The 20662-nt window shown below is 37.5% G+C and overlaps 1 protein-coding gene across 1 annotated transcript in view; it reads left to right on the top strand.

Annotated features, from left to right (window-relative positions):
• The window catches only part of LOC110208613 (solute carrier family 22 member 1-like), a 47277-nt gene extending 27660 nt beyond the window's left edge, over positions 1-19617 (top strand). Inside the window, exons 7-11 of the mRNA XM_020986737.2 lie at positions 1577-1791; positions 4170-4278; positions 7234-7346; positions 15916-16012; positions 18681-19617. Of these exons, the coding sequence (XP_020842396.1) occupies positions 1577-1791; positions 4170-4278; positions 7234-7346; positions 15916-16012; positions 18681-18747 (601 nt within the window). The 3' untranslated portion in view covers positions 18748-19617. The remainder of the gene's footprint in view (positions 1-1576; positions 1792-4169; positions 4279-7233; positions 7347-15915; positions 16013-18680) is intronic.
• Positions 19618-20662: the final 1045 nt, after the last annotated feature.

Here is a 20662-nt window from a genome sequence, read left to right as displayed (position 1 = left end):
AACATTGACTTTGTTGTGAGCTCTCACTAAGTTCAGATGAAGACTAATATTCAGAGGAATATGTTTATGGTATTTAAGTAGCTTATTTATGCTCAAGAGGAGACTTTCTTCCTAGCATTTTCCCTTAATGTGTTCTTCGATACCCACTTGAAGAGCTAGCAAAAAAACTTAGAAGATTCTGTGGGGCAGTTCTGGGCATCTTTCTGCCTGTTATGTCCACCATTGCTGCCTCTGTCTTACAGTGGGTTACAGCCGACCCTGAAGTCTTAGTCAGAACCACAGTCTTTCCTTTCCATTTCCTGATCAGCATAATTATCCCTTCTACATTGTGGGGGCTAGGGGTGCAGTGCCCCCATGATCTGGAAAATCCATGTAAAATTTTTTAGCCCTCTGTACCAGAGAAGAAGTCTGAATTTTTCTTTTATGGGGTGTTTACAGTGCCTTATTGTAAAATTTAGGCTAAGTATTTGGGTATAGGCTATATATAGGTCAATGTTAAGTAAAAATACTTTTTCTGTGTCTGCTGGCCTTCTGTGTCATCATCTGTGGTTTTTGCAAAACTCCCCCCAAATTCCCATTTGATTTTTTTATGCTGACCTGAGAAACACTGAAACCATGACAGGGAAAGTTGAGATGTGGAAGGGATAGCTATACTTCATCTTTGTGTTGAGCTGCCGTCGCTCAACTGAACGGCAGATTCACCTGTCATGGCTCCTGCTGTTAGCCCTGAGTTAGGTCGTGACGAACCCTTTGCCTCCTCCTCCTTCCCATGACTCTTTTGCATGAGGTAGAAGTTAGTCTAGGTCCTAAAGAATTTGATTTTCTGAGCTTTTCTGGACATTCCCAAGATCTTAGTTTTAGGTATTTTTTCTTCCAAAATAGAGAGATTTAAAAATAGGAATCTCGATTTTTCTTGGAGGTGATGTGAAATTTGGTTACTTGGAAATCACATTTATTTTTCTCTTGATGAAAATCTTCTATCAGGTTTACTATAATCAACATATGTATGTGTGTATATGTGCATATATGTACGCATGAATAAGTATATATATATATATATATATATATATTTGTGTATGTATATATCTTTGTGTGTATCTATGTAACCAAACAACATTTTAAAAAACAGATACAGTTCTCCCTGCAATAACCTGGTAAATTTCCTTAATGTTAATTCCCTAATTCCCTTAATTCCCTAATGCTCAGAGTATCTTACCTGTTTCTATAATAAATCTATATGCCATAGACTAGAGCCTACTGTCTCATTCACCACAAATATGGATGCAAATGCTGTAGGATAAAAGAGAGCTATGTGACCTTGGGCAAGTCACTTAACTGCTGTCTGCCTCAGTTTCCTTAACTGTAAAATGGGGATAATAATAGCACCTACCAGACAGGGTCATTGTGAGGATCAAATGAGATCATTTTGTGAAATGCTTAGCACATTGCATGGTGCACAGTAGGTGCTCCATGAATGCTGATTCCCTATTTCTTCCCTTAAAAAACAAAGACCACGAATTTCTCATCGAAAATTTCCAGAAGCCTAACTTTAATATGGAGCATCTTTTTTGTTCAGGTTCTCAGGCTCTGTGCTTTATCAGGGTATCATTATGTACATGGGGGCCACAGCTGTTAACCTTCACCTGGATTTCTTGTACTCCTCTCTGGTTGAATTCCCAGCTTCCTTCATCATCATCTTCACCATTGATCGTGTTGGCCGCCGCTATCCTTTGGCTACCTCAAATTTTATTGGAGGGGTAGTTTGTCTTATTTTGATATTTATTCCGGATGGTGAGTTGTCTGTTTTCATTATCGCCCCATTTGTCCATTTTGGGGAATCATGTTCTATCTTTGATAAGCTTCTGGAACTAGAACAGAGACAAAGTAATGTGCAATATCTCACATGCTGTTGTGATCCAAGCTAAATAGAGCCAGGAGAATTCTTCCCAACTTTAAGTACAGCAAATAAACCTCCTCCCACATTCTTTGCCAATTCTAATTCTTTCAAATAAACATCAAGATAAATTTATAATTTTTCATGAACTGTTTACTGGACCTATTAACACCTTGGGTCATTTGACATAGTTTCTGTGAATAGTATTCTAGAAACTGCCCCATAAAATTTGAGTTCTTGAGAACAATATTGTCTTGGTTATCCTGGCGTTGAGAAGCAGTGTGGCATAGTAAATAGAAAGCTGGCCTTAGAGTGAGAAAGACCTGGTTCAAATCCTGCCTCTGAACATATAATGCCTATGTGATCCTGATGCCACAGACACTAATGCTAAAAGTATAGAGCAGATGCTGATTGTGTGGTAGGAGAATTTTCTGACCAAAGCTCCCTATACTAATGATATCAAAGGCCTAGACAAAAAAAAAAAAGGTAGACTTGGAGGTGGAGGAATTTAGTCCAATTCAATTTCAAGCCTTTCTGTGGCAGCTAGGTGGTGCAGAGCATTGGGCCTAGTGTCAGAAAGACCTGAGTTCAAATTTAGCCTCACTGGCTATGTAATCCTAGGTAAGTCTTTAACCTTGTTTGCCTCAGTTTCCTCAACTGTAAATGGGGAAAATGACAGCATTTACCTCCCAGAGTTGTTGTGAGGATCAAATGAGATAATACTTGTAAAGCACTTAGCACAGTGCCTGGCATATAGTAGGCATTTTATAAATGCTTATTCCCCTTTCCTTCCCTTAAAAAGCCACAAATTCCCTTCTTCTCTCCCTTTTAAAAAAAGTTGAAGGAAACAATTCAATAAGCATTTAGTAAGCACCTCCTATCTGCAAGACACCACAAAGAGAGGAAACAGAGCAGAGGGTGTCCTGGAATGGTGATTACCCAAACAGAAGTAGTGGAATGAGATTAAAACCCTCTGTGAAAATTAGGGACTGATTTTCCCTATGTCATCATTCTGCAGGCATTGTAGTTCTCTTTTTGGAAAGTGTAATACTTGGATTTTACACAAACATTTACTCAGTACTTACTGTGTGCAGGTACTGTGCTAGGTGCTGGGGAAAAGACAAAGGTTAGTTAAGATGGTGCATGATGCCCTGGTGGCCCTTAATGTCCTAGGTGACAAATTAGTGTAGGTTTAGAACTTAATACACATTAGGGAACTCTGTAACAGAGAAGAGAATCTGCTTCTAGAGTTGTTTACTTCTCTAGTACATTGGTTGTACTTTTATTAAGGATTCAGGGAGTTTTCAGTTCTAGATGATATAGTCTAGACTTTCTAAATAAATATATATAGATATATTCTATAGATTCTAGATTTTAAACATCTTATTTCTGGCATATGAGATATAGTGGGTTGCTGTTTTGGGTCCTTGTCTAGTTCCAATCAAGAGTTCTCAAGCCCTTGATTTGTTAATTAAATTTCTTCCTGGATAGAAAGCAGAGGAAAGAAGACAGATGAAGTTAGAGTGCACTGAATTTAACAGAGTAAAGAAATTTCTCTGACACCATTTCCTCTCTCAAATGAAGCCTTGAGCAGAATGAATCAAGTTTTATGTCAGCAGTGGGTCGCTAGGGCCAAGGCAAAATAATGTCTGGTGTCCTCTCTACATCTTATGAGTTTGACCATAGTCCCAGGGCTACTTGGCACTTGAGTCCTGATAATAATGATAATAATTTATTGTTTATCATTTTTGTTATAATTTATTAATACAATAAATCATTACAATTAGCATAATTAATATATTGATTTATTATTATTATTCATATACATTATCTCATTTGGTCTTTACAACAACCCTAAGAGGTAGGTGCTGTTACCATCCTCATATTATAGGTAAGGAAACCGAAGCTGGTGTCTCTATTTATAGCTTCCTCTAGAAACACCACATTTGACTCATGTTAAGGTCTCTACAAAATTGTAGTTCCTACACAAGCACACAAGCTTGTAAATCATTGATAATGTATTTTTTGAACTCAGGTCTTTTAGGCTTCATATCCAACAATGTCCAATGTACCACCTAGCAGCTTTGAATCAGTAGGAAAATTTTGCTGAAGAAATCAAGGAAGTCATTTCTTAGTTCATGGATCCTTAGATTCTCTGAACCGGTTATGAAGTGTTCATAGTAAAACCTGATGAATATGGTTTCTTAACATAACCCAAAGGGCACACAGAGTCCCTGCTCACATTTCAAACAATTTGTTTGTATTTTCTTTCCAGATATTCACTGGTTAAAAGTGACTTTGGCATGTCTTAGCAGGTTGGGAATTACTACTGTAATTCAGATGATTTGTTTAGTGAACGCAGAACTATACCCCACATTTGTCAGGTGAGTGACTCTCCTTGAACCTGTGTGGAGAGAAGTGTGGCTACTGAAATTGGTAAATAACATGGGTGCTAGTCAGGTTTAATGATTTGTACTTAGATATTTAGAAGTAATTCTCTAAAGTAGGACAGATGGCTTATGTTGAATGCTCTCTCTCTCTCCCTCCATAATATACATATGTATATATTTGTGTATGTATACATGTGCATATCTATTTGTTTTCTAACCCATATATATAGTATTTTATGTAGGATAAGTTGTCTATGGTTTCAATGGACAAAACTGAATTTACTTGATAAAATTTGAGGACCTACTATGTTCTAGGGCACCATGATAGGTGTTGTTGGGGCATATAATACTGAAGAAAACATGGTTCCAATTTTGAGGGACCTCATAATCAAGTATGGAAGATAAAGCATATGTACAAATAACTTTAATATTTTAGTGGATCTATGATCTCAGCTATGCAGGCAATTCTTTCCACTAATGTCACTCATCCATGCCTTCTCATCTTGTATAATCCTTGTCTATATTCTCCCATAGGGTTCTTTTTTAAAATAGAACTACTGAAGACTCTTCCCAAGGTTTTTTCTTTTTAAACATGTTGTGAATATCAGTACCACACTTGAGCTGCTTATCCGTATATCTTGATCTCAGTCCATGATTAGCCCACTGCCTTTTCTGATCGTATATATCTTATGGTATATCCCTTTTCCCATCACTGAAAATGTGCCATAGTTGACTTATACCTGTCACACAAATACCTATACTGCACAATAGATGGCATGTATATAGTCTTTAACAGGTTACACAGTGCCCATAATGCATTATATTATTTATGTCAAAACAGATCAATTCCCAGAGTGGTCCTGGGACGTTGTTTAAACATCATCCCTCATATTACTGATACCCAGATAGGCTGAGTGACTTCTGGAAAGCCACACAGTGAGCAAATGACTGGGCAAATGAACTTGGACTTGGACCCAGAGAAGTACAAACAAAATCCTGTTATTCATAAGGTCATCAGTCTGGGGAAAGTCCATTTATACCCACTGAAAAAAAAAACCAAAATGTTGTTGACTAGGCTCACATCTGCTGTGTTACCCTACTACTCTGGGAACTTTTTTCTAAAAAATATTAATTCATTTTGTTTTCAACATTCACTTTTATAAGATTTTGATTCCTAAAATTTTCCCCCTCCCCAAGATGGCATGTAATCTGATACAAGCTATACATATACAATCATATTAAACATATTTCCATATTAGTCATGTTGTGAAAGAAGAATCAGAACAAAGGGAAACAACATGAGGAAGAAAAAAAAGAGAGAAAATAATATGATTCAATCTACATTCAAACTCCGTAATTCTTTCTCTGGATATGGATAGCATTTTCCATCATGAGTCCTTTGCAACGTGAGTTGACTTGAAAACTGGAAGAACTTGTAATGGCAACTCTTTGGCTATCCCTGCTTTCAATTTTTGTTTCTATTAACCCTCTCCTCAGTTCCCATCTAGTGCAGCAATAGTATATAGTAGGACCTGTTGAGTCCATGTTCTGCTGCTGACTAGCCCTTTGACTTTGCACATGTCTAATGAGATATTTATAGACTTTACAAACCACTAAGCACCATATAAATGTTATCTATTTTTATTATTATTAATAATATTATTTTTATTTCATCTTTTTGAGTTTCAGTTTCCTTGGCTGTAAATTGGGAATAATAATACTTGACTAGCTACCTTGCAGAGTTGATGGGAGGAAATAATTTCATAAACTAGAAAGTATCATGAATATGAATTATTATTATTGAAATTTTCCTGCCTCCTCCCTATTCCTCTCTAAGTTCTTGTGAAGGGGAGGAAAGACTGACTGGAAACTTACAAAGTTAAAATGAAGACAAAAAAATCTTTTTTTAATTCAATGCCTCTCTTGAAGATCTGAGCCAGAAGTCTAAAAGCAGCAAAGCAAAACAATTCCATTGTCATGGTCACTGGTCCCCAAGGGCTTATTTAAATCTTAAAAATCCAAAGGTTCCTAGAGCTTGGTCTTATAAGGAGAAAAATCTAGTAATACAGTCCCCCAAAGGACCTTTGAACATTTGTGAAGAAAGTCTGTTGATGTCTAGATTTAACAAGGGTTCTTTTTAAAAATATAGGATGCTTGACACAATGTGTAGTATTTACTGTATAGGCTTTCTTGAAATGGAAATTTATTGCTATATATTTTGAATCCTTTCTTATGTTCTGCTGTGCACATGGCATGCTTTTTTTCTTTTCTTATTTTGTATTTGTTTCAGTATTCAAGTTTATAATGTTTCTTTTTCTATTATGTATTAAAGTTTCAGTAATAAAAAAATAAAAAAACTAAATAAAAATATAGGATGATAACAATAACAGCTCGTATTTCTTCAGCACTTTATGCTTTGGGGAATATGTTACTTCTGTAATCTTGTTTTCGCTTTACCACACCACTGTGAAGTTGGATCATAGGATTGCTGAGTTGGAAGGGACCTTGAAATTCATCTAGTCCAATTGCTTGTCTCATTTTAAAAATGAAGAAGGTAATGCCCAGAGAGATTAAGTGAATTGCTCAGTCATACCAGGTAGTAAAGCTGGGAACTGAGAGTAGGTCCTTTGATTCCAGATCCAGTGTTCTTTTCAGTACATTCTATTGCCTTGGTAGCACATGTATTATTATTATTATTATTATTATTATTAGTAGTAGTAGTAGTAGTAGTAGTAGTAGTAGTATTCCCATTTTCCAGATGAGGAAACCGAGACTTTCCTTGATCATTAGGTGACTATTCTTTGTTAAGCTTTCAGCTTGGTTTAGTTTTAATTTTCTATTAATTTTCATATCTGCTTTTCAAAGAGGTAGCTATTTTATTTAATCATGTAAGTTTGACATTTGGGTAGCCTAAGGGATTAATGTTTTTTGTTCTTTTCATTTTATTAGGAACCTTGGAGTGATGGTCTGTTCTTCCTTGTGTGATGTGGGTGGAATCATAGCCCCTTTTATTGTCTTCAGACTGACAGAAATTTGGCACAAGTTACCCCTTATTCTATTTGGTAAGATTTCATTCAATGCCATGGAAGATGTACTTTCTGTTCTGCCTAGTACAATTGACAATGCCTAGGGATGTTTCAGGTAATCGGAACAGTCATCAGAACCATAACTAAGGTGAGGTGACAAGGGCTTTTCTTCAGTGGATTAAAATTTAGAGGGTGCTGATAACACTTGCAATACTGCAGCAGCAGAGAAAAAAAATACTGAACTTAGCACCTAGTTAGCAAGAAAAGTTTGTTAATATAGGAGCTAACCAGATGATATGCATCTCTATCTGAATATGCTGAGGATATCTCAACATCTCCAACTCAACAGGTCCAGTGAAGAATTTATTATCTTCTTCTCCTTCTTATTTCCTTATTTCTGTGAAGTGTACCACTATTCTTCTAGTCCCCCACATTCAAAGCCTTGAATCTATGCTCCATTATTTACTCTCACTTAATCCCCACATCTATCCAGTTATTGAGTCTACCTCTACAAAATCTGTTGTAGTCAATCTTTTCTTTTCACTCATACTGTAACTAGCTTTATTCAGTCCCTCACTATCTCTCATCCTGACCATTGCAATGGACTTCTAATTGATCCTACCACATGCAGCCTCTTCTCTCTGAATGCCATCCTCCACACAGCTGCCAAACTGATGTCCTAAAGCATAGGTCTGACCATGTCATTCACTTGATGCTTCAGCAGCTTCCTATTAGCCCCTGGATAAGATGCAAACTCCTTTGACATTTAAAGGCAAGTCACTCAACTTATGTGTGCCTCAGTTTCCTCATCTGTAAAATGAGAACAATCATTTTATCTGCCTCACAGGGTTGTTGTGAGGATCAAATGAGTTAAATATGTAAGGTGCTTTGCAAAACTTAAAGTGTTATATGAATGCTAGCTATAAAATATTATTATTCTATTATCTATTAATTTTTTGGGTACAGTTGATCAATGAGCTAAAAGTCCATTCAACTATTCTCATTCAGTCTATGTTTCTATATTTTGTCCAAAAGCATATCATAAGAGACTTGATCAGATGTACTAAAATTAAGGTAGCCTACAATATTCTCTGATCTGCTATTCCAGTAACCCTATTCAAAAACGAAAGATTGGAAGAGTTTGGCATTATTTATTTTTAGTGAGCCTGTTCTGGGTCCTGAGAATCACTGTCTCCTCTCCTAAGTGTTTACCTATAATCTTGAATTTTATGTTCTAGAATTTTCCCAGGAATTGAAGTAAGATCACCAACCTGTGGGTTCTGAACTATTGTATACTTATTTTACATGTTTGAAAATCAGGAAATTTGCCCATCTTTTATCATTTTGTACCTCTCTCTGTATAATTAATTCCTCAAAGTTAAGAATAATAGATTAACAATAACATTGGCTAGTATTTTCAGTCCCCTTTGATGTAATACATTCACCTTCAGAGACATGAATATGTTTAAAGCATAAGACTTTCTTTCACCAACTTTCTCATTTATCTTGGGCACAAAAGGCTTCTTTGCCTTATTTGTCCTACTAAGGAATAGAAGAGAAACAATGTTCTAAAAGACTCCTGTTGTCCCTTAGCATTTTCCACAGCCTTGGTTTATTTTGGAAAGCTCTTCTGGCATTATTTTTATAGGATTGTGCCAATATTCTGTCTCTGTCCTTGATTATATGAATCTCATATACATGTCCTTTCACAATTGAAGTACATCAGATAACAACCTCTATTGCTGTCATTAGCAACTAAATAGTTGCTGTCATCAATCATTAGATTTCTCAGAATCTATCCATCCATGCATCCATCCATCCATCTATCTATCTATCTATCTATCTATCTATCTATCTATCTATCTATCTATCTATCTATCTATCTATCTGTTTTATTGGTGTCTTTTGTTTTATCACGGTCATTTCCATATAAATGTCAGCAAGAGAACAGCAACTATCTGATAGTATGTGCCACTTCTTGAATCTATTATCCCCCACATCTCTGAAGGAAAAAGGAAAGTATGTGCTTCCCCCCATCCCCCCCACACTTTCCTTATGGGTCAAGACATTACATTTATAAAATATTCAGCATTTCCTCCCATCTTCCTTTCATTTATATTGTTGTAGTCATTATGTAAATAATTTTCCTGATTCTGCTTATTTCACTCTGTATCAATTTATTCAAGTCTTCTCATGTTTCTCTAAATTCCTTATGTCCATCAATTCTTTCTTTCTTTCTTTTTTTCTTTTTTCTTTTGTTGGTGAGGCAATTGGGGTTAAGTGACTTGCCCAGAGTCACACAGCTAGTGAGTGTTTATGTGTCTGAGGCCTGATTTGAAGGCAGGTCCTCCTGATTCCAGGGTCGGTGCTCTATCCACTGCACCACCTAGCTGCCCCTTGTCCATCAGTTCTTAATTAAAAATACTCCATTATATTTAAAGGGCTATATATATCCAGCTGTGGAATCTCTGGATCAAAGCAACAGTTTAGTGACTTTTCTTGTGTAATTTCAAATTATTTTCTAGAATGGTTGGACTACTTCACAGTTTATTTGTGTGCTCATCTTCCAATGTCTTTTCCAACACCGGTTATTTCCATCTTTTAACATCTCTGACAATTTGTTGGTTGTGAGTTGAAACCTCAGTTGTTTTAATTTGAATTTCTCTTATATTAGTTATTTGAAGCAACATTTCATTTGGTTATTGATAGCTCACAGCTTTTCTTTTGAAGACATTTTTATATTTTTTTCTTATCTTTTGGAAAAAGACTCTCAATCATATATTTGTGTCATTTCCTTATATGTCTTAGATATGAGTTTTGTCAGAAATATTTGCTGCAAAGATCATTTTTCTCCCAATTGAAAATTTCCTTTGTCTCAGTTGCATTTGTTGAAGCAAAACTTTACATTTTATGTAGTCAATTTTTTTCTCTTTTCTCTTTTATGATCGCTCCTGTCTCTTGTTTGATAAAGAATTCTCCCCATAGTCAGAGATGTGAAAAGTACTGCTTTCCATTCTCCTCTAATTTTTTGATGATATAACCTTTTATATTTAGATTATGTGTCCATTTGGAACTTACTTTGGCATACAAGATGCTGATTTAAACCCATTTTTTCCAAATTGCTTTCCAAATTCTCCAGGTGTCCTTCCCTTAGGGATTGATTTTATTACATTTATTGAGCAATGGGCACTGCTATTAAATAGTTTCAAATTCCTGCTTATCTAGTCTGTTCCTTTGATCTGCTTTCCTATTTTTAATCATTATCAAGTAGTTGTCATGTTTATTGCTTTATAACAAAGTTTGAAGCCTTGAAGTTCTATGTCTCCTCCTTCCCTATTTTTTTCATTATTTCTCTTAAGATTTAAGAGCTTTGGTTGCTTCAAATGAATTTTTTTGGTCTAGGTCTATCAAGTTACCCAAGAGTAGTTTGGTATAGCATTAAGTCAGCAAATTAATTGAGTCATTATCCTTTTTAAAATATATTACATTGGTACAGCCTAACCACGTGCACTGAATATCCCTTCAATTGTCTTCCCTTTAGGTTCAGTATTGGTTTAACAAACATTTATTAAGAGCATGTCACAGGGGCAGCTAAGTGGCTCAGTGGATGGAGCACTGGCTCTGGAGTCAGGAGGACTTGAGTTCAAATCCAGCCTTAGACATATGATACTAGCTGTGTGACCCTGGGCAAGTCACTTAACCCCAATTGCCTCTACCAAAAAAAAAAAAGAGCATGTCACACATGATGCCTTGTTCTGGGCTTTACAGGAGTTAGAAATGCAAATAAGAAATGTTTCCATTGCTCAAAAACTCTTATTTTTCTTTCCTTGGGATAATTTTTTTTTTATCGTATTGCCAAAATCAATAAGATTTGGCAATTAGTGGGATATGAGGGGACTAGGGGATAAAGGGCACATGCATGAGAGAAATGGAAGAGTCAAAGATTACACCCAAGCTATGAAACTGGGTGACTAGAAAAATGATAGTGCCTTCAACAGAAAGAGGGAAGTTTGGGGGAAAGTTCATTTGTAGTTCTACTTTGGACAATTTAAATTTGATTGGGATTTATACAGATAGAGATGTCTATCAGGAAAGTGGCAATGTGTGGCTGGAGTTCAGAAAGTTCATGAGAAAGATTAGGGCTGGATACCAAAGATTTGAGAGTTATTTCAATTGATAATACAATTGAATCATGGGAGCAGATTAGATCGCTAACAGAAAGTACATATAGAGAAATGATGACTGGTTAGGCAAGTAGGTCAGGAGAGGAAGAATCTAACAAAAACCAAGGTACAGAGGATGGTTGAAAAATGCAAAGAATTCATGAAGGATGGAGATTGATAAAGGACCCTTGGATTTAGCTATTACAAGACTGCTGGCAACTTTGGAAAGAGAAGTTTCAATCAAGTGGGGTTGAAAGCCAGATTGTAAAGAATGGAGAAGCAAATGGGAGGTAAGAAGGTGAAGGAAGCAGGTCTAAATGTTTCTTTCTGGGAATTTAGCTGTTAAAGAAGGTAGAACAATAGCTTGAGAGGACAGGTAGGATTAAATGATAAATAAATAGGTAGAAGGTTATTTTTTTTTTTCAGAAAGAGGAAGAACTGGGTATGTCTGTGGAAAGAATAAGTAAGAAGAGAGTGAGAAGGAAAGAAAGTGAGCAAGAGGGAAGTAAGGAAGGGGAATTATTGAAAGGATAAATACCTACAGGAGATGGGAGAGGCAGGGATCAAGGTCACAAATTGGCTGTGGCAAAAGGGACAGCTCTTCCTCAGAGAGTGGAGCAAATGAATGGAAGATGGGGAAGGGAGATGTAGAGGATTTGAGATGCATAGTAAGGGAGAAGAGGAAGCTCAGGGCAAATTGCTTCAATTTTCTCCAGGAAAGTTGGAGATGAGGTCCTGAGATGCCAGAAATGAGAAAGAGGGGCACTGATGCAAAAGAAGTTTAGAACAAACCCCGTTGGAAATGAGAAATGGAGTAATTCAGAAGAATAAAAAGACCTCAATATAGCAATGAGGCCCAGCTGAAGTTAGATAACATTTCTAGTGAATCTAATCCCAATCTTAGATTATATGACTTCCTCCTGAGATGTTCAGCAGCATGGGAATAGGAGCAGAGAAAGAAAATCATGGGGGTAAATCAGGGCATGCAACTTTTGGGACAGCTACATGGCACAGTGAATAGAGCTCTGGGCCTGGACTCAGTAAGATTCATCTTCCTGAGTTCAAATTTGGGCTCAGATACTTTCTAGCTATGTGATCCTGAGCAAGTTACTTAATCCTGTTTACCTCCGTTTCCTTATCTGTAAAATGAGCTGGAGAAAGAAATGGCAAACCACTCCAGTATCTTTGCCAAAACCCAAAACCAAATGGGGTCACAATACAACTGAAAAAACTGAACAACAAAATCCCCAAGGCCTACTTCAGTGCCCCCAACATAGGAAGCACTAAATAAATGTTTGCTCTGTATGTCCGGTTTTTTTCAGTTGTGTCCGGTACTTCATGACCCTATTTTGGGGCTTTCTTGGCAAAGGGGTTAAGTGAGTTGCCTAAGGTCGCATGACTAGTAAGGGATTTGAACCCAGGTCCTCTGACTACATAGTATGGTTGGGTTAAAATTGCATGATCTTACAATTACCTATGGGCTGAACCTACCTCACTCTACTCCCTCCTTACTTGGGCAAGGATTCATTGAGGCAATCAGCACGGGAGGGAGAAAGGAAGCAAGCATTTATTAGGTACCAACTATATACTAAGCACTGCACAAAGCCCTTTACAAATACCACCTTCCTTGATACTCACAATAACCCAGGGAAATAAAGTTTTATTATCATCCTCTTTTACAGCTGAAGAAACTGAGGCAGACAGAAGCTGTGTGACATGTCCAAGGTCACACAGTTAGTAAGGGTTTGAGGCTGGATTTGAAATTGGGTTTTCCTACTTCTGGCCCAGCTGTCTGCTTTACAGGTAGTTCCACTATGCCACCTAGCTACTTCTAGCTGCCCTGCTCTCTGGTGTTGAAGAGACCTGAGATTCATGTGCAAATAGAATTAGCTAGAAGGAACATAGGTCAGAAGTCATAGGAGTTTAGATTTAGAGCTGGACAGGACCTTGAAGTCACCTAGTCCAACTCTAAAGGGAAATGAGTTGCCCAAGGTCCCTCAGGGAGTGAGTGGCACAAATCAGGCTTGGCTTTAAAATAAGGTCCATCCTTTGCGGACAAATCTATTGATCTTTTGGCAGCACTGCCCTGCCTTTCCTACAGTTCCCACCAAAGCACAGCCTGTAGGCAGATCTCTCCTTAGCTGGTTCACCCAACCCTCAGACTTCATATTGCCCTTACTTAGCTTCCTTATTTCTCAGTCAAGCTGCCTTGGTGGTTTTAACCTGATTTCACTGACATGCATACACTTGGGGGAGGCACAGCAGTGAGTGGGGCCTTGCAGAGGGCAGCAGTGTTGGGATATTTTTCTCAATTGTGCAATATTCTTGCTGTTTACTTCACTACATTCAAATATTTGGTAACCATAGTAAGTAACATGCCAGTATTTTCTAAGACATCTATAAATTAAAATGCTAAAGCACTAGCATCAACCCCACATTTAAAGAATTATTAACAATACGATACAGAGGGGACCATGCATATATTCCAGTCCTCCCCACCAAGACTATTATTGAGTCATCATCATCATTTGTGGTCATTACCTTTATCGTATTAATTTTTTTCCTGTTAGCAGATGTTAATTAAAATTGAAGACAGTACCAGTCTGTAGTTTTGGACTATTTCTCCATTCAGTTTCAAGTACCAATAGAGCTTACTTAATTTATTCACTCATTCATTCATTTAGTCATTTTATCTATTCCTTCCTTCTTTCTATTCTCTCTCTTTCCTTCTCCTTCTTTCTTCTTTTCCTCTCTTCTGTCCTCTGCTCTACTTCCCCTCCCCTCCCCTCCCCTCCCCTCCCTCCCCTCCCCTCCCCTCCCCTCCCCTCCCCTCCCCTCCCCTCCTCTCCTCTCCTCTCCTCTCCTCTCCTCTCCTCTCCTCTCCTCTCCTCTCCTCTCTTCATTTCACATAACTAACAGTCTTAGTGCCTGGGGGGAGAGGTTAACCAAACTGGTCAAGGTTACGCATTCAGTGCCTATCAGAGGCAGATCTTAAACACAGATTTTCCATCAGCAATCTGTGTACTATTGCCTTTGGGAAGGTCTCTGATAAGCAAGAGAATGTCAGAAGAGGAAGATCAGGCTGCCAAAGGGCTGGAGATCATGCCACATGAGGACATGTAGAAGGACCTGTCAGTCTGTCAATAGTTACTTATTAAATGCTTGGGGTTCAAAGAAGGGGGGATATTTAGCTTGAGATGAGAAGACATGTTGGGTCTGTGACAGTGATCCTCAAGTATCTGAAAGGTTCTTCTTTTTTCTTTTTTTTGGTGAGGCAATCAGGGTTAAGTGACATGCCCAGGGTTGCACAGCCAGTAGGTATCAAGTGTCTGAGGCTAGATTTGAACTCAGGTCCTCCTGATTCCAAGGCCTGAGCTTTATCTACTGTGCCCCCTAGCTGCCCCTGAAGGGTTCTTAAGGTGCAAGAGAGATTAGCTTTGTTCTGCTAGGCCCTAGGGGGCAAAATTTGGAGCAAAGAGTCACATTTTGTCTGGATTGAAGGAAAAACTTCACGGCTATTACAATGATTCACATGTGGAATTGGCTGCTTTGGGGCTCTGCTTCTTGGGTTTCTTTTTGTTTAAGAGGTTTTTAAGCAAAGGCAGGTTGGCCACTTCTTGTGTGTGTCGCAGAAGGGATGTTTTTTCAAGTGTGGGCTGGTCTAGACAGCCTTGGAGATCCGTTCTGTGGTCTCTTATAGCCTCCTTCCCAGCTCTGATTCTGAAATTTACCGAGGGCAGTGGGGAAAGCAAGACGTTTATAAGTGATGGGCCATGTTCTGGAGCCTTGACTTTGTCCCTTTTTATTACTTGCTTCGGTATCAGGGAAGGCTGGGGGCTGAAAGCAAGGGTGAGCCTTTTTTTAGAGCTGTCATAAATCTCCTGGGTTTGAGCCTATCTAAATGTTAAGGCCAAGCATGCAAAAAACTTTCATTGCCTCAGACAGGCCTTTTATGCTCAGCTGCCCTTGAGTGTAATGAATTACATCTGGTTGAGGACATTGGCTTGTCCAGCCTTGGACGTGTAAGGATGCACATGAGGTGTTGATTTCCTAGCATTTAGATTGCTAGAGGCCTTCCTCATTATGTGGGAGGGGGAAAATAACATGGAATTGCCTCTTCTAAGCTCAAAACTATCTCAGTTATCTCCTTGTGCGTTGTGAAAAAAGGCCTCCTTTGGGGGGAAGCAACAACTAAAATTTTCTTATTTACTACATACCCTCCTCCCCACACCTTGTTTCATTGACTAATTCATTGGTAAGAGGTGAGTTCCAGGCCCCCTATCTTAATTAATTTAATGCAATCAGTGTAAGGGCATGATAAACCTTTAAGTGTCCAAACACAGTGGTTCACATAATGTGATCCACATTTTTATCATCAAATCTAGAATGATCTCAGGAACATCTGCTGCTCATTAATTCTCTTAAATGTGCTTTGTTTGAAGCTGTGATTGGCCTGCTTGCCACTGGAATGGTGTTGCTCCTACCAGAGACAAAGGGGAAGGTGTTACCAGAGACCATTGAAGATGTTGAGAACCTGGGGTGAGATGCTGCTTCAGTGGTCCTCAGGGACAGAAAACCCTCATCAGAAATGCCATCTGCAAAGGATCAGGCTTAAAGTTCTGAATCTTTGGTTCTCTGCTTCCCACATGGAGAAGAGAGATAAGAGTCTCTATCTAATTCCACTAGTGATATGGTGCGAGGGGGTGGGGAGAAGAGACGGTGGACCTGTCTTTGTGTCAGGGCAGGAACATATATTTATGATGGCAATCATCGTGTGAAATTGAGGCAACACTTTCCATCAGTTCCCAGTGGGAACTTTTGTTATGTCCAAGTGGGACAAACTGCCTGCTGATTTATAGGAGGCTATAAATCTGTGGGAAAACAAAACAAAACAAAAACAAACCCCTTTGATCTGCTTTGAGAACCACCCCAAATGTTTGTAAAACTTTATATCATCTTCAAAAGAAGCTTATCTTTCAGGACCCAGAAAAAGTAGTTAATAGCCCTGATGGTTTTAGTGTTTCAAAAGAGAATGCATGTGTCAAAGTGGGGAAAGACAGTAAGATAGTATTTACAGTGTGACTACAAGTGTAGAGAGATTATATCAATCAATTAACCAACATTTATTAAGCCGAATATAATATTATTTATAATATTAATTTATTGTCATCCATTTATTATTAAGTATGTGCCAGGCACTAGGGACTCAAAGAAAAAGTGAAGCAGCCCTTGCCCTCAAGCAGCTTACATTCTTAAAAGTTTTATAAAGCTCTGAGTTGGGCACATTTTTGAAAACGACCTTCCACTTCAATTTTTAGAGTTATTCTGATTCCTTTGTCTACTGACTGAGTCCTTTTAAAAAGCTTCATTACTACTTTTTGTTTTTATAGCTATTATCCACAAGTGAACACCTCCTTGTAATAAGAACGTTTACTAAAACCCAGCAGATACAGTGACATCTGATAGCATATATCATATTCCACACCTCAATCCTTTACTCGCCTTTTGAAAAGGAGGTCTATTTCACCATCAGCTCTCTAGAAATGAGGTTGTTCATTACAACTGACAGATTGAATTTTATTGAAGACTACAATAAATTCTCAACCTTACTGCCAAGACAACAAGTATCTAAAGATATCATTGGCAGGTCATACAAATTCTATGGTGATGTGTTGTGGGAGAATGATAATAAAAGAGTGTCTATTTTAATGATTAACTCACTTCTTAACTCCTGCTAATACATCTTTCTTCAGTTCTAATGTCTTTTTGTTGTATGAGCTAAAAATAATTTTTAATGATGATTATTAATACATATCATCACTACGAGGTTTGGAAAACAGTTTACATATATTGTCTCATTTTGTCCTCATAACAACCCTGGGAAGTAGGTGCTGTCATTGACAGATGAGGAACCTGTGGGTGAGATATTAAATGACCAGGCCAAGACTGCCCACGTAGTGTTAGAGACAGAATCTGAACACAGATTAGATTATAGGTCTAGAGCTAGAAGCAACCTTAGAGATAATCCAGTCTAGACCCTTTTTGCCTTAAGAGGTAAAGAATCTAAAGTAACCAAGGTCACATATATAGTAAATGTCAGAACCAGGATTCAAAGTCAGGTCCTATGACCCCAAGTTCATCACCCTTTCCATGGTACTACTCTTGCTTTAATGACTCAGTCACTACTTCTTCATGTTTTAGCATGGCCATTTCAGTTATTTCATTCAGTCAGTCCCAAAGGACCAAATGAATGATTCAGGAATGGAATAAAAAATTCATATCAATTCTCTTCAACCCATTGCTAAAGAGATCATTTTCCATTTTTCATCTACTTTCAAGGGAAAATGCCAAGGGAAAGGACGTAAATGTTTGTTGATTTGATTTGAAGGGGAAGTTAAGTGAGGCTGTATTTCATTTCTCCTCGAACATGAGCACTTTCCATCAGTGTGACAATGTGCCGACATCCCAAGGGTTGAGTTTTCTAAATGTTGTCCTGGTTATCATTCATTCATAGTAATATTTCTCCAATTGTTCCTTCCCCCTCCCCTTCTTAATGACATAGGAAAACATGCTCAATACTCTGGCATTCTATTCCTTCTGGTCAAGTTCCAGCTGAAAATGCCTCATTATGCTTATAAAGGACAAAGAAATGTCTGGTGCTTAAAGATATTTAATATTGATATTGTTTGTCCTTCCTTCTTGAAGAAGAGAAATGACATCACAAGAATGATGTCTTGACTTTCATGTGAACCGGATTTCAGTGAGGCAGAACTACACAAAGTCATCAGCCTTACTCTCTCCTCCAGTGTCATCAAAGTACAGTGGCAAGACAAAAATCAAGATGACTGGTGATGGCTCAGGATGCAGTGGGTGACCTTGGCCTTTCTAAATTAACATCTTTCCCTGGTCTCTTTAATAGGATGAAAGTAGATATCTACAAATTCTGCAGAAAAACAGTTGAAAAAAATTATGATTAAATCAAATGAGAGTGTATATAAAATGCCTTGTAAACCTTAAGGCTCAGTGTTAGCTGCTGTTATTATTATCGTTATCATTTACAAAGCCATTCTAAGAATTCTCCTTTGTCTATTATATTTTAGTTCTTTCCTTTTTGCTCCCTGAATGACTCATTCTCCCTTCTAATTCCTGAACTACTCCTTTACTAATAGGTTGATTGATTTTGTCTTGTTTTGTGCGGTTGCTACAGGAAGAGGAAGCCCAAAAACACCAAAATCTTCCTTCAGACAGAAAAATCCAAGGATATGGGCAACTGAAAGAGATGTGGCCTCAGTGGAATGGTTTCTTGGGTCAAGGAAAATTGACTAACCATCAGAAATGCACAACGAGAAGCGTGCATTTCCTTTTAGTCTTGCTCCATTGCTACTCTGACACGTGCCCATCTGGTTTTTGCTCAGCTCTCCAGAAGGCAGTGACAGTTTTAAAAAATCATTTCTGGTTTTGTTAATGTTCTTCCACTAGTCTACTGAAGTCATCACTGACTTTTTACCTATTTATCTTTCAAAAAATCAAGATCTTGTGGTTGTGATCATGACTTTATTATCAGTCAATTAATAAGCATTTATGTACCAGGCACTAGCTCTGTGACCCAGGCAAGCCACTTAATGCTCAGATAACTCTCTAAGAGTATAAATTACCAGAGGGAATGACAACTGCATTGGTAAGGAAAGCTGTTTTTTCTGGAGGTCCCTATACCAATGATGAAATCACAAATCTAGGACTTCTTCCTTCTTTTGAACCCTTCTAAAATGTAAGTATTTTGAAATAAATGTGGTTAGATTATGACATTTTTTAGTATGAATAAGTCATAGTCAAAGATAATGGGGATCATGATTCAACAGTTATATGGTTCTACATTTGAGGATATATATAGTGGAATTTTCTCTTTTAAACTATTTTGTTTTTCAGACTCTAAATGACGTCTGAAGTTCCCTTCTAGCACCAAATCTATGATTCTAAACATAAAATTCCATGGGATTACATGAAGGATATGCAATTATTTTGTTAAGTTTTGTAAGAACAGGGCAGGTCTGTTGTGCTGGGTTTTACCATTGTCCATTGTTTCTGGATTTCTGATCTTTGATGATTGTCTTTCTTTGTTAAGAATAAACATTTGACTCTCAAAACTTTGGAGCCTTCTTTTTTTTTGGTATTGAGGAAACATTTATTTAATCTTAAAATAAAAGTACATATTATTAAATTTCTATTACAATTTGTTTGTTATTTTTTCCTCCAAATCTTTTGACATTATTTTTCAACCTTTCAAGCTCATTATAGAGGAGCTAAATTCAATTATTCTCTTGTCTCTTTTGCTATTTTCTGTCCTGTCTCTTAATTTTAGGAGGAAAAAAAACTGATACTCAGATAGTGCTTATAGTAAAAGTGTGAGAGCTAAACTCCTGTCATCTCCTATTTCTTTTGAGAAGCTTTTGTAGTGAACACTGCTGTCTTCCTGATGTCCAAAATACTGAGTTTTAGTCTTAAGAAAAATAAGGAATAGTGGTAAAATGGCTGCCCTGAATTTGATGGGCAGACTTATCTATCTCCTTCTGTCAGTTGCTGCTATAATAAAGCAGGCATTATACAACTTGATGATGACAGGCTGTAGTACTGGAATTCAGTGTCAAAACATTGCCTGCCTTTGTTTGGGTGAAAGAAGTCTTCCATAGACTTTAATCAACCTCTTTCAGAAACAGTGTGGTAGAGTATATCAGTGAGTCTGAGGTAATTTCTGCTTCTCTTCTAATTCTGGTAAATTCTATTTTATTTATTTATTTAAAAAAATTTTTTTTCCATATGCTTTTGAGTTGAAATTTTTTTTTCTCCCTTTTTCACCCCCCCCACCCTCCCCAAGACTGTGCACAATCTGACATAGGCTTTACATTTACATACCCATTAAACATATTTTCACATTAGTGAAGTTGTAAGTAAAAATTAAAACCAATAGGAGGAACCATCAGAAGGATGAAACAAAATTCAACTTAAGGTAAAAATAAGTGAGAGCGATTCGACTTCCATAGTTCTTTCTTTGGATGTGAACAGCATTATCCATCCTGAGGTCTCTGGAAATGTCTTAGATCCGCATAATGCTGAGAAAGGTTCAGTTTGACAATCTTAGTCATTGCATAACATGGCTGTTATTGTGTACAAAGTCCTCTTGGTTCTGCTCAC

Source organism: Phascolarctos cinereus, unplaced genomic scaffold (assembly GCF_003287225.1).
Source record: "Phascolarctos cinereus isolate Bilbo 61053 unplaced genomic scaffold, phaCin_HiC Scaffold_5;HRSCAF=322, whole genome shotgun sequence".
Taxonomy (NCBI): Eukaryota; Metazoa; Chordata; class Mammalia; order Diprotodontia; family Phascolarctidae; genus Phascolarctos; species Phascolarctos cinereus.
The sequence above is the reverse complement of the archived record's forward strand: the minus strand, read 5'-3'. Positions and strand labels throughout refer to the sequence as shown.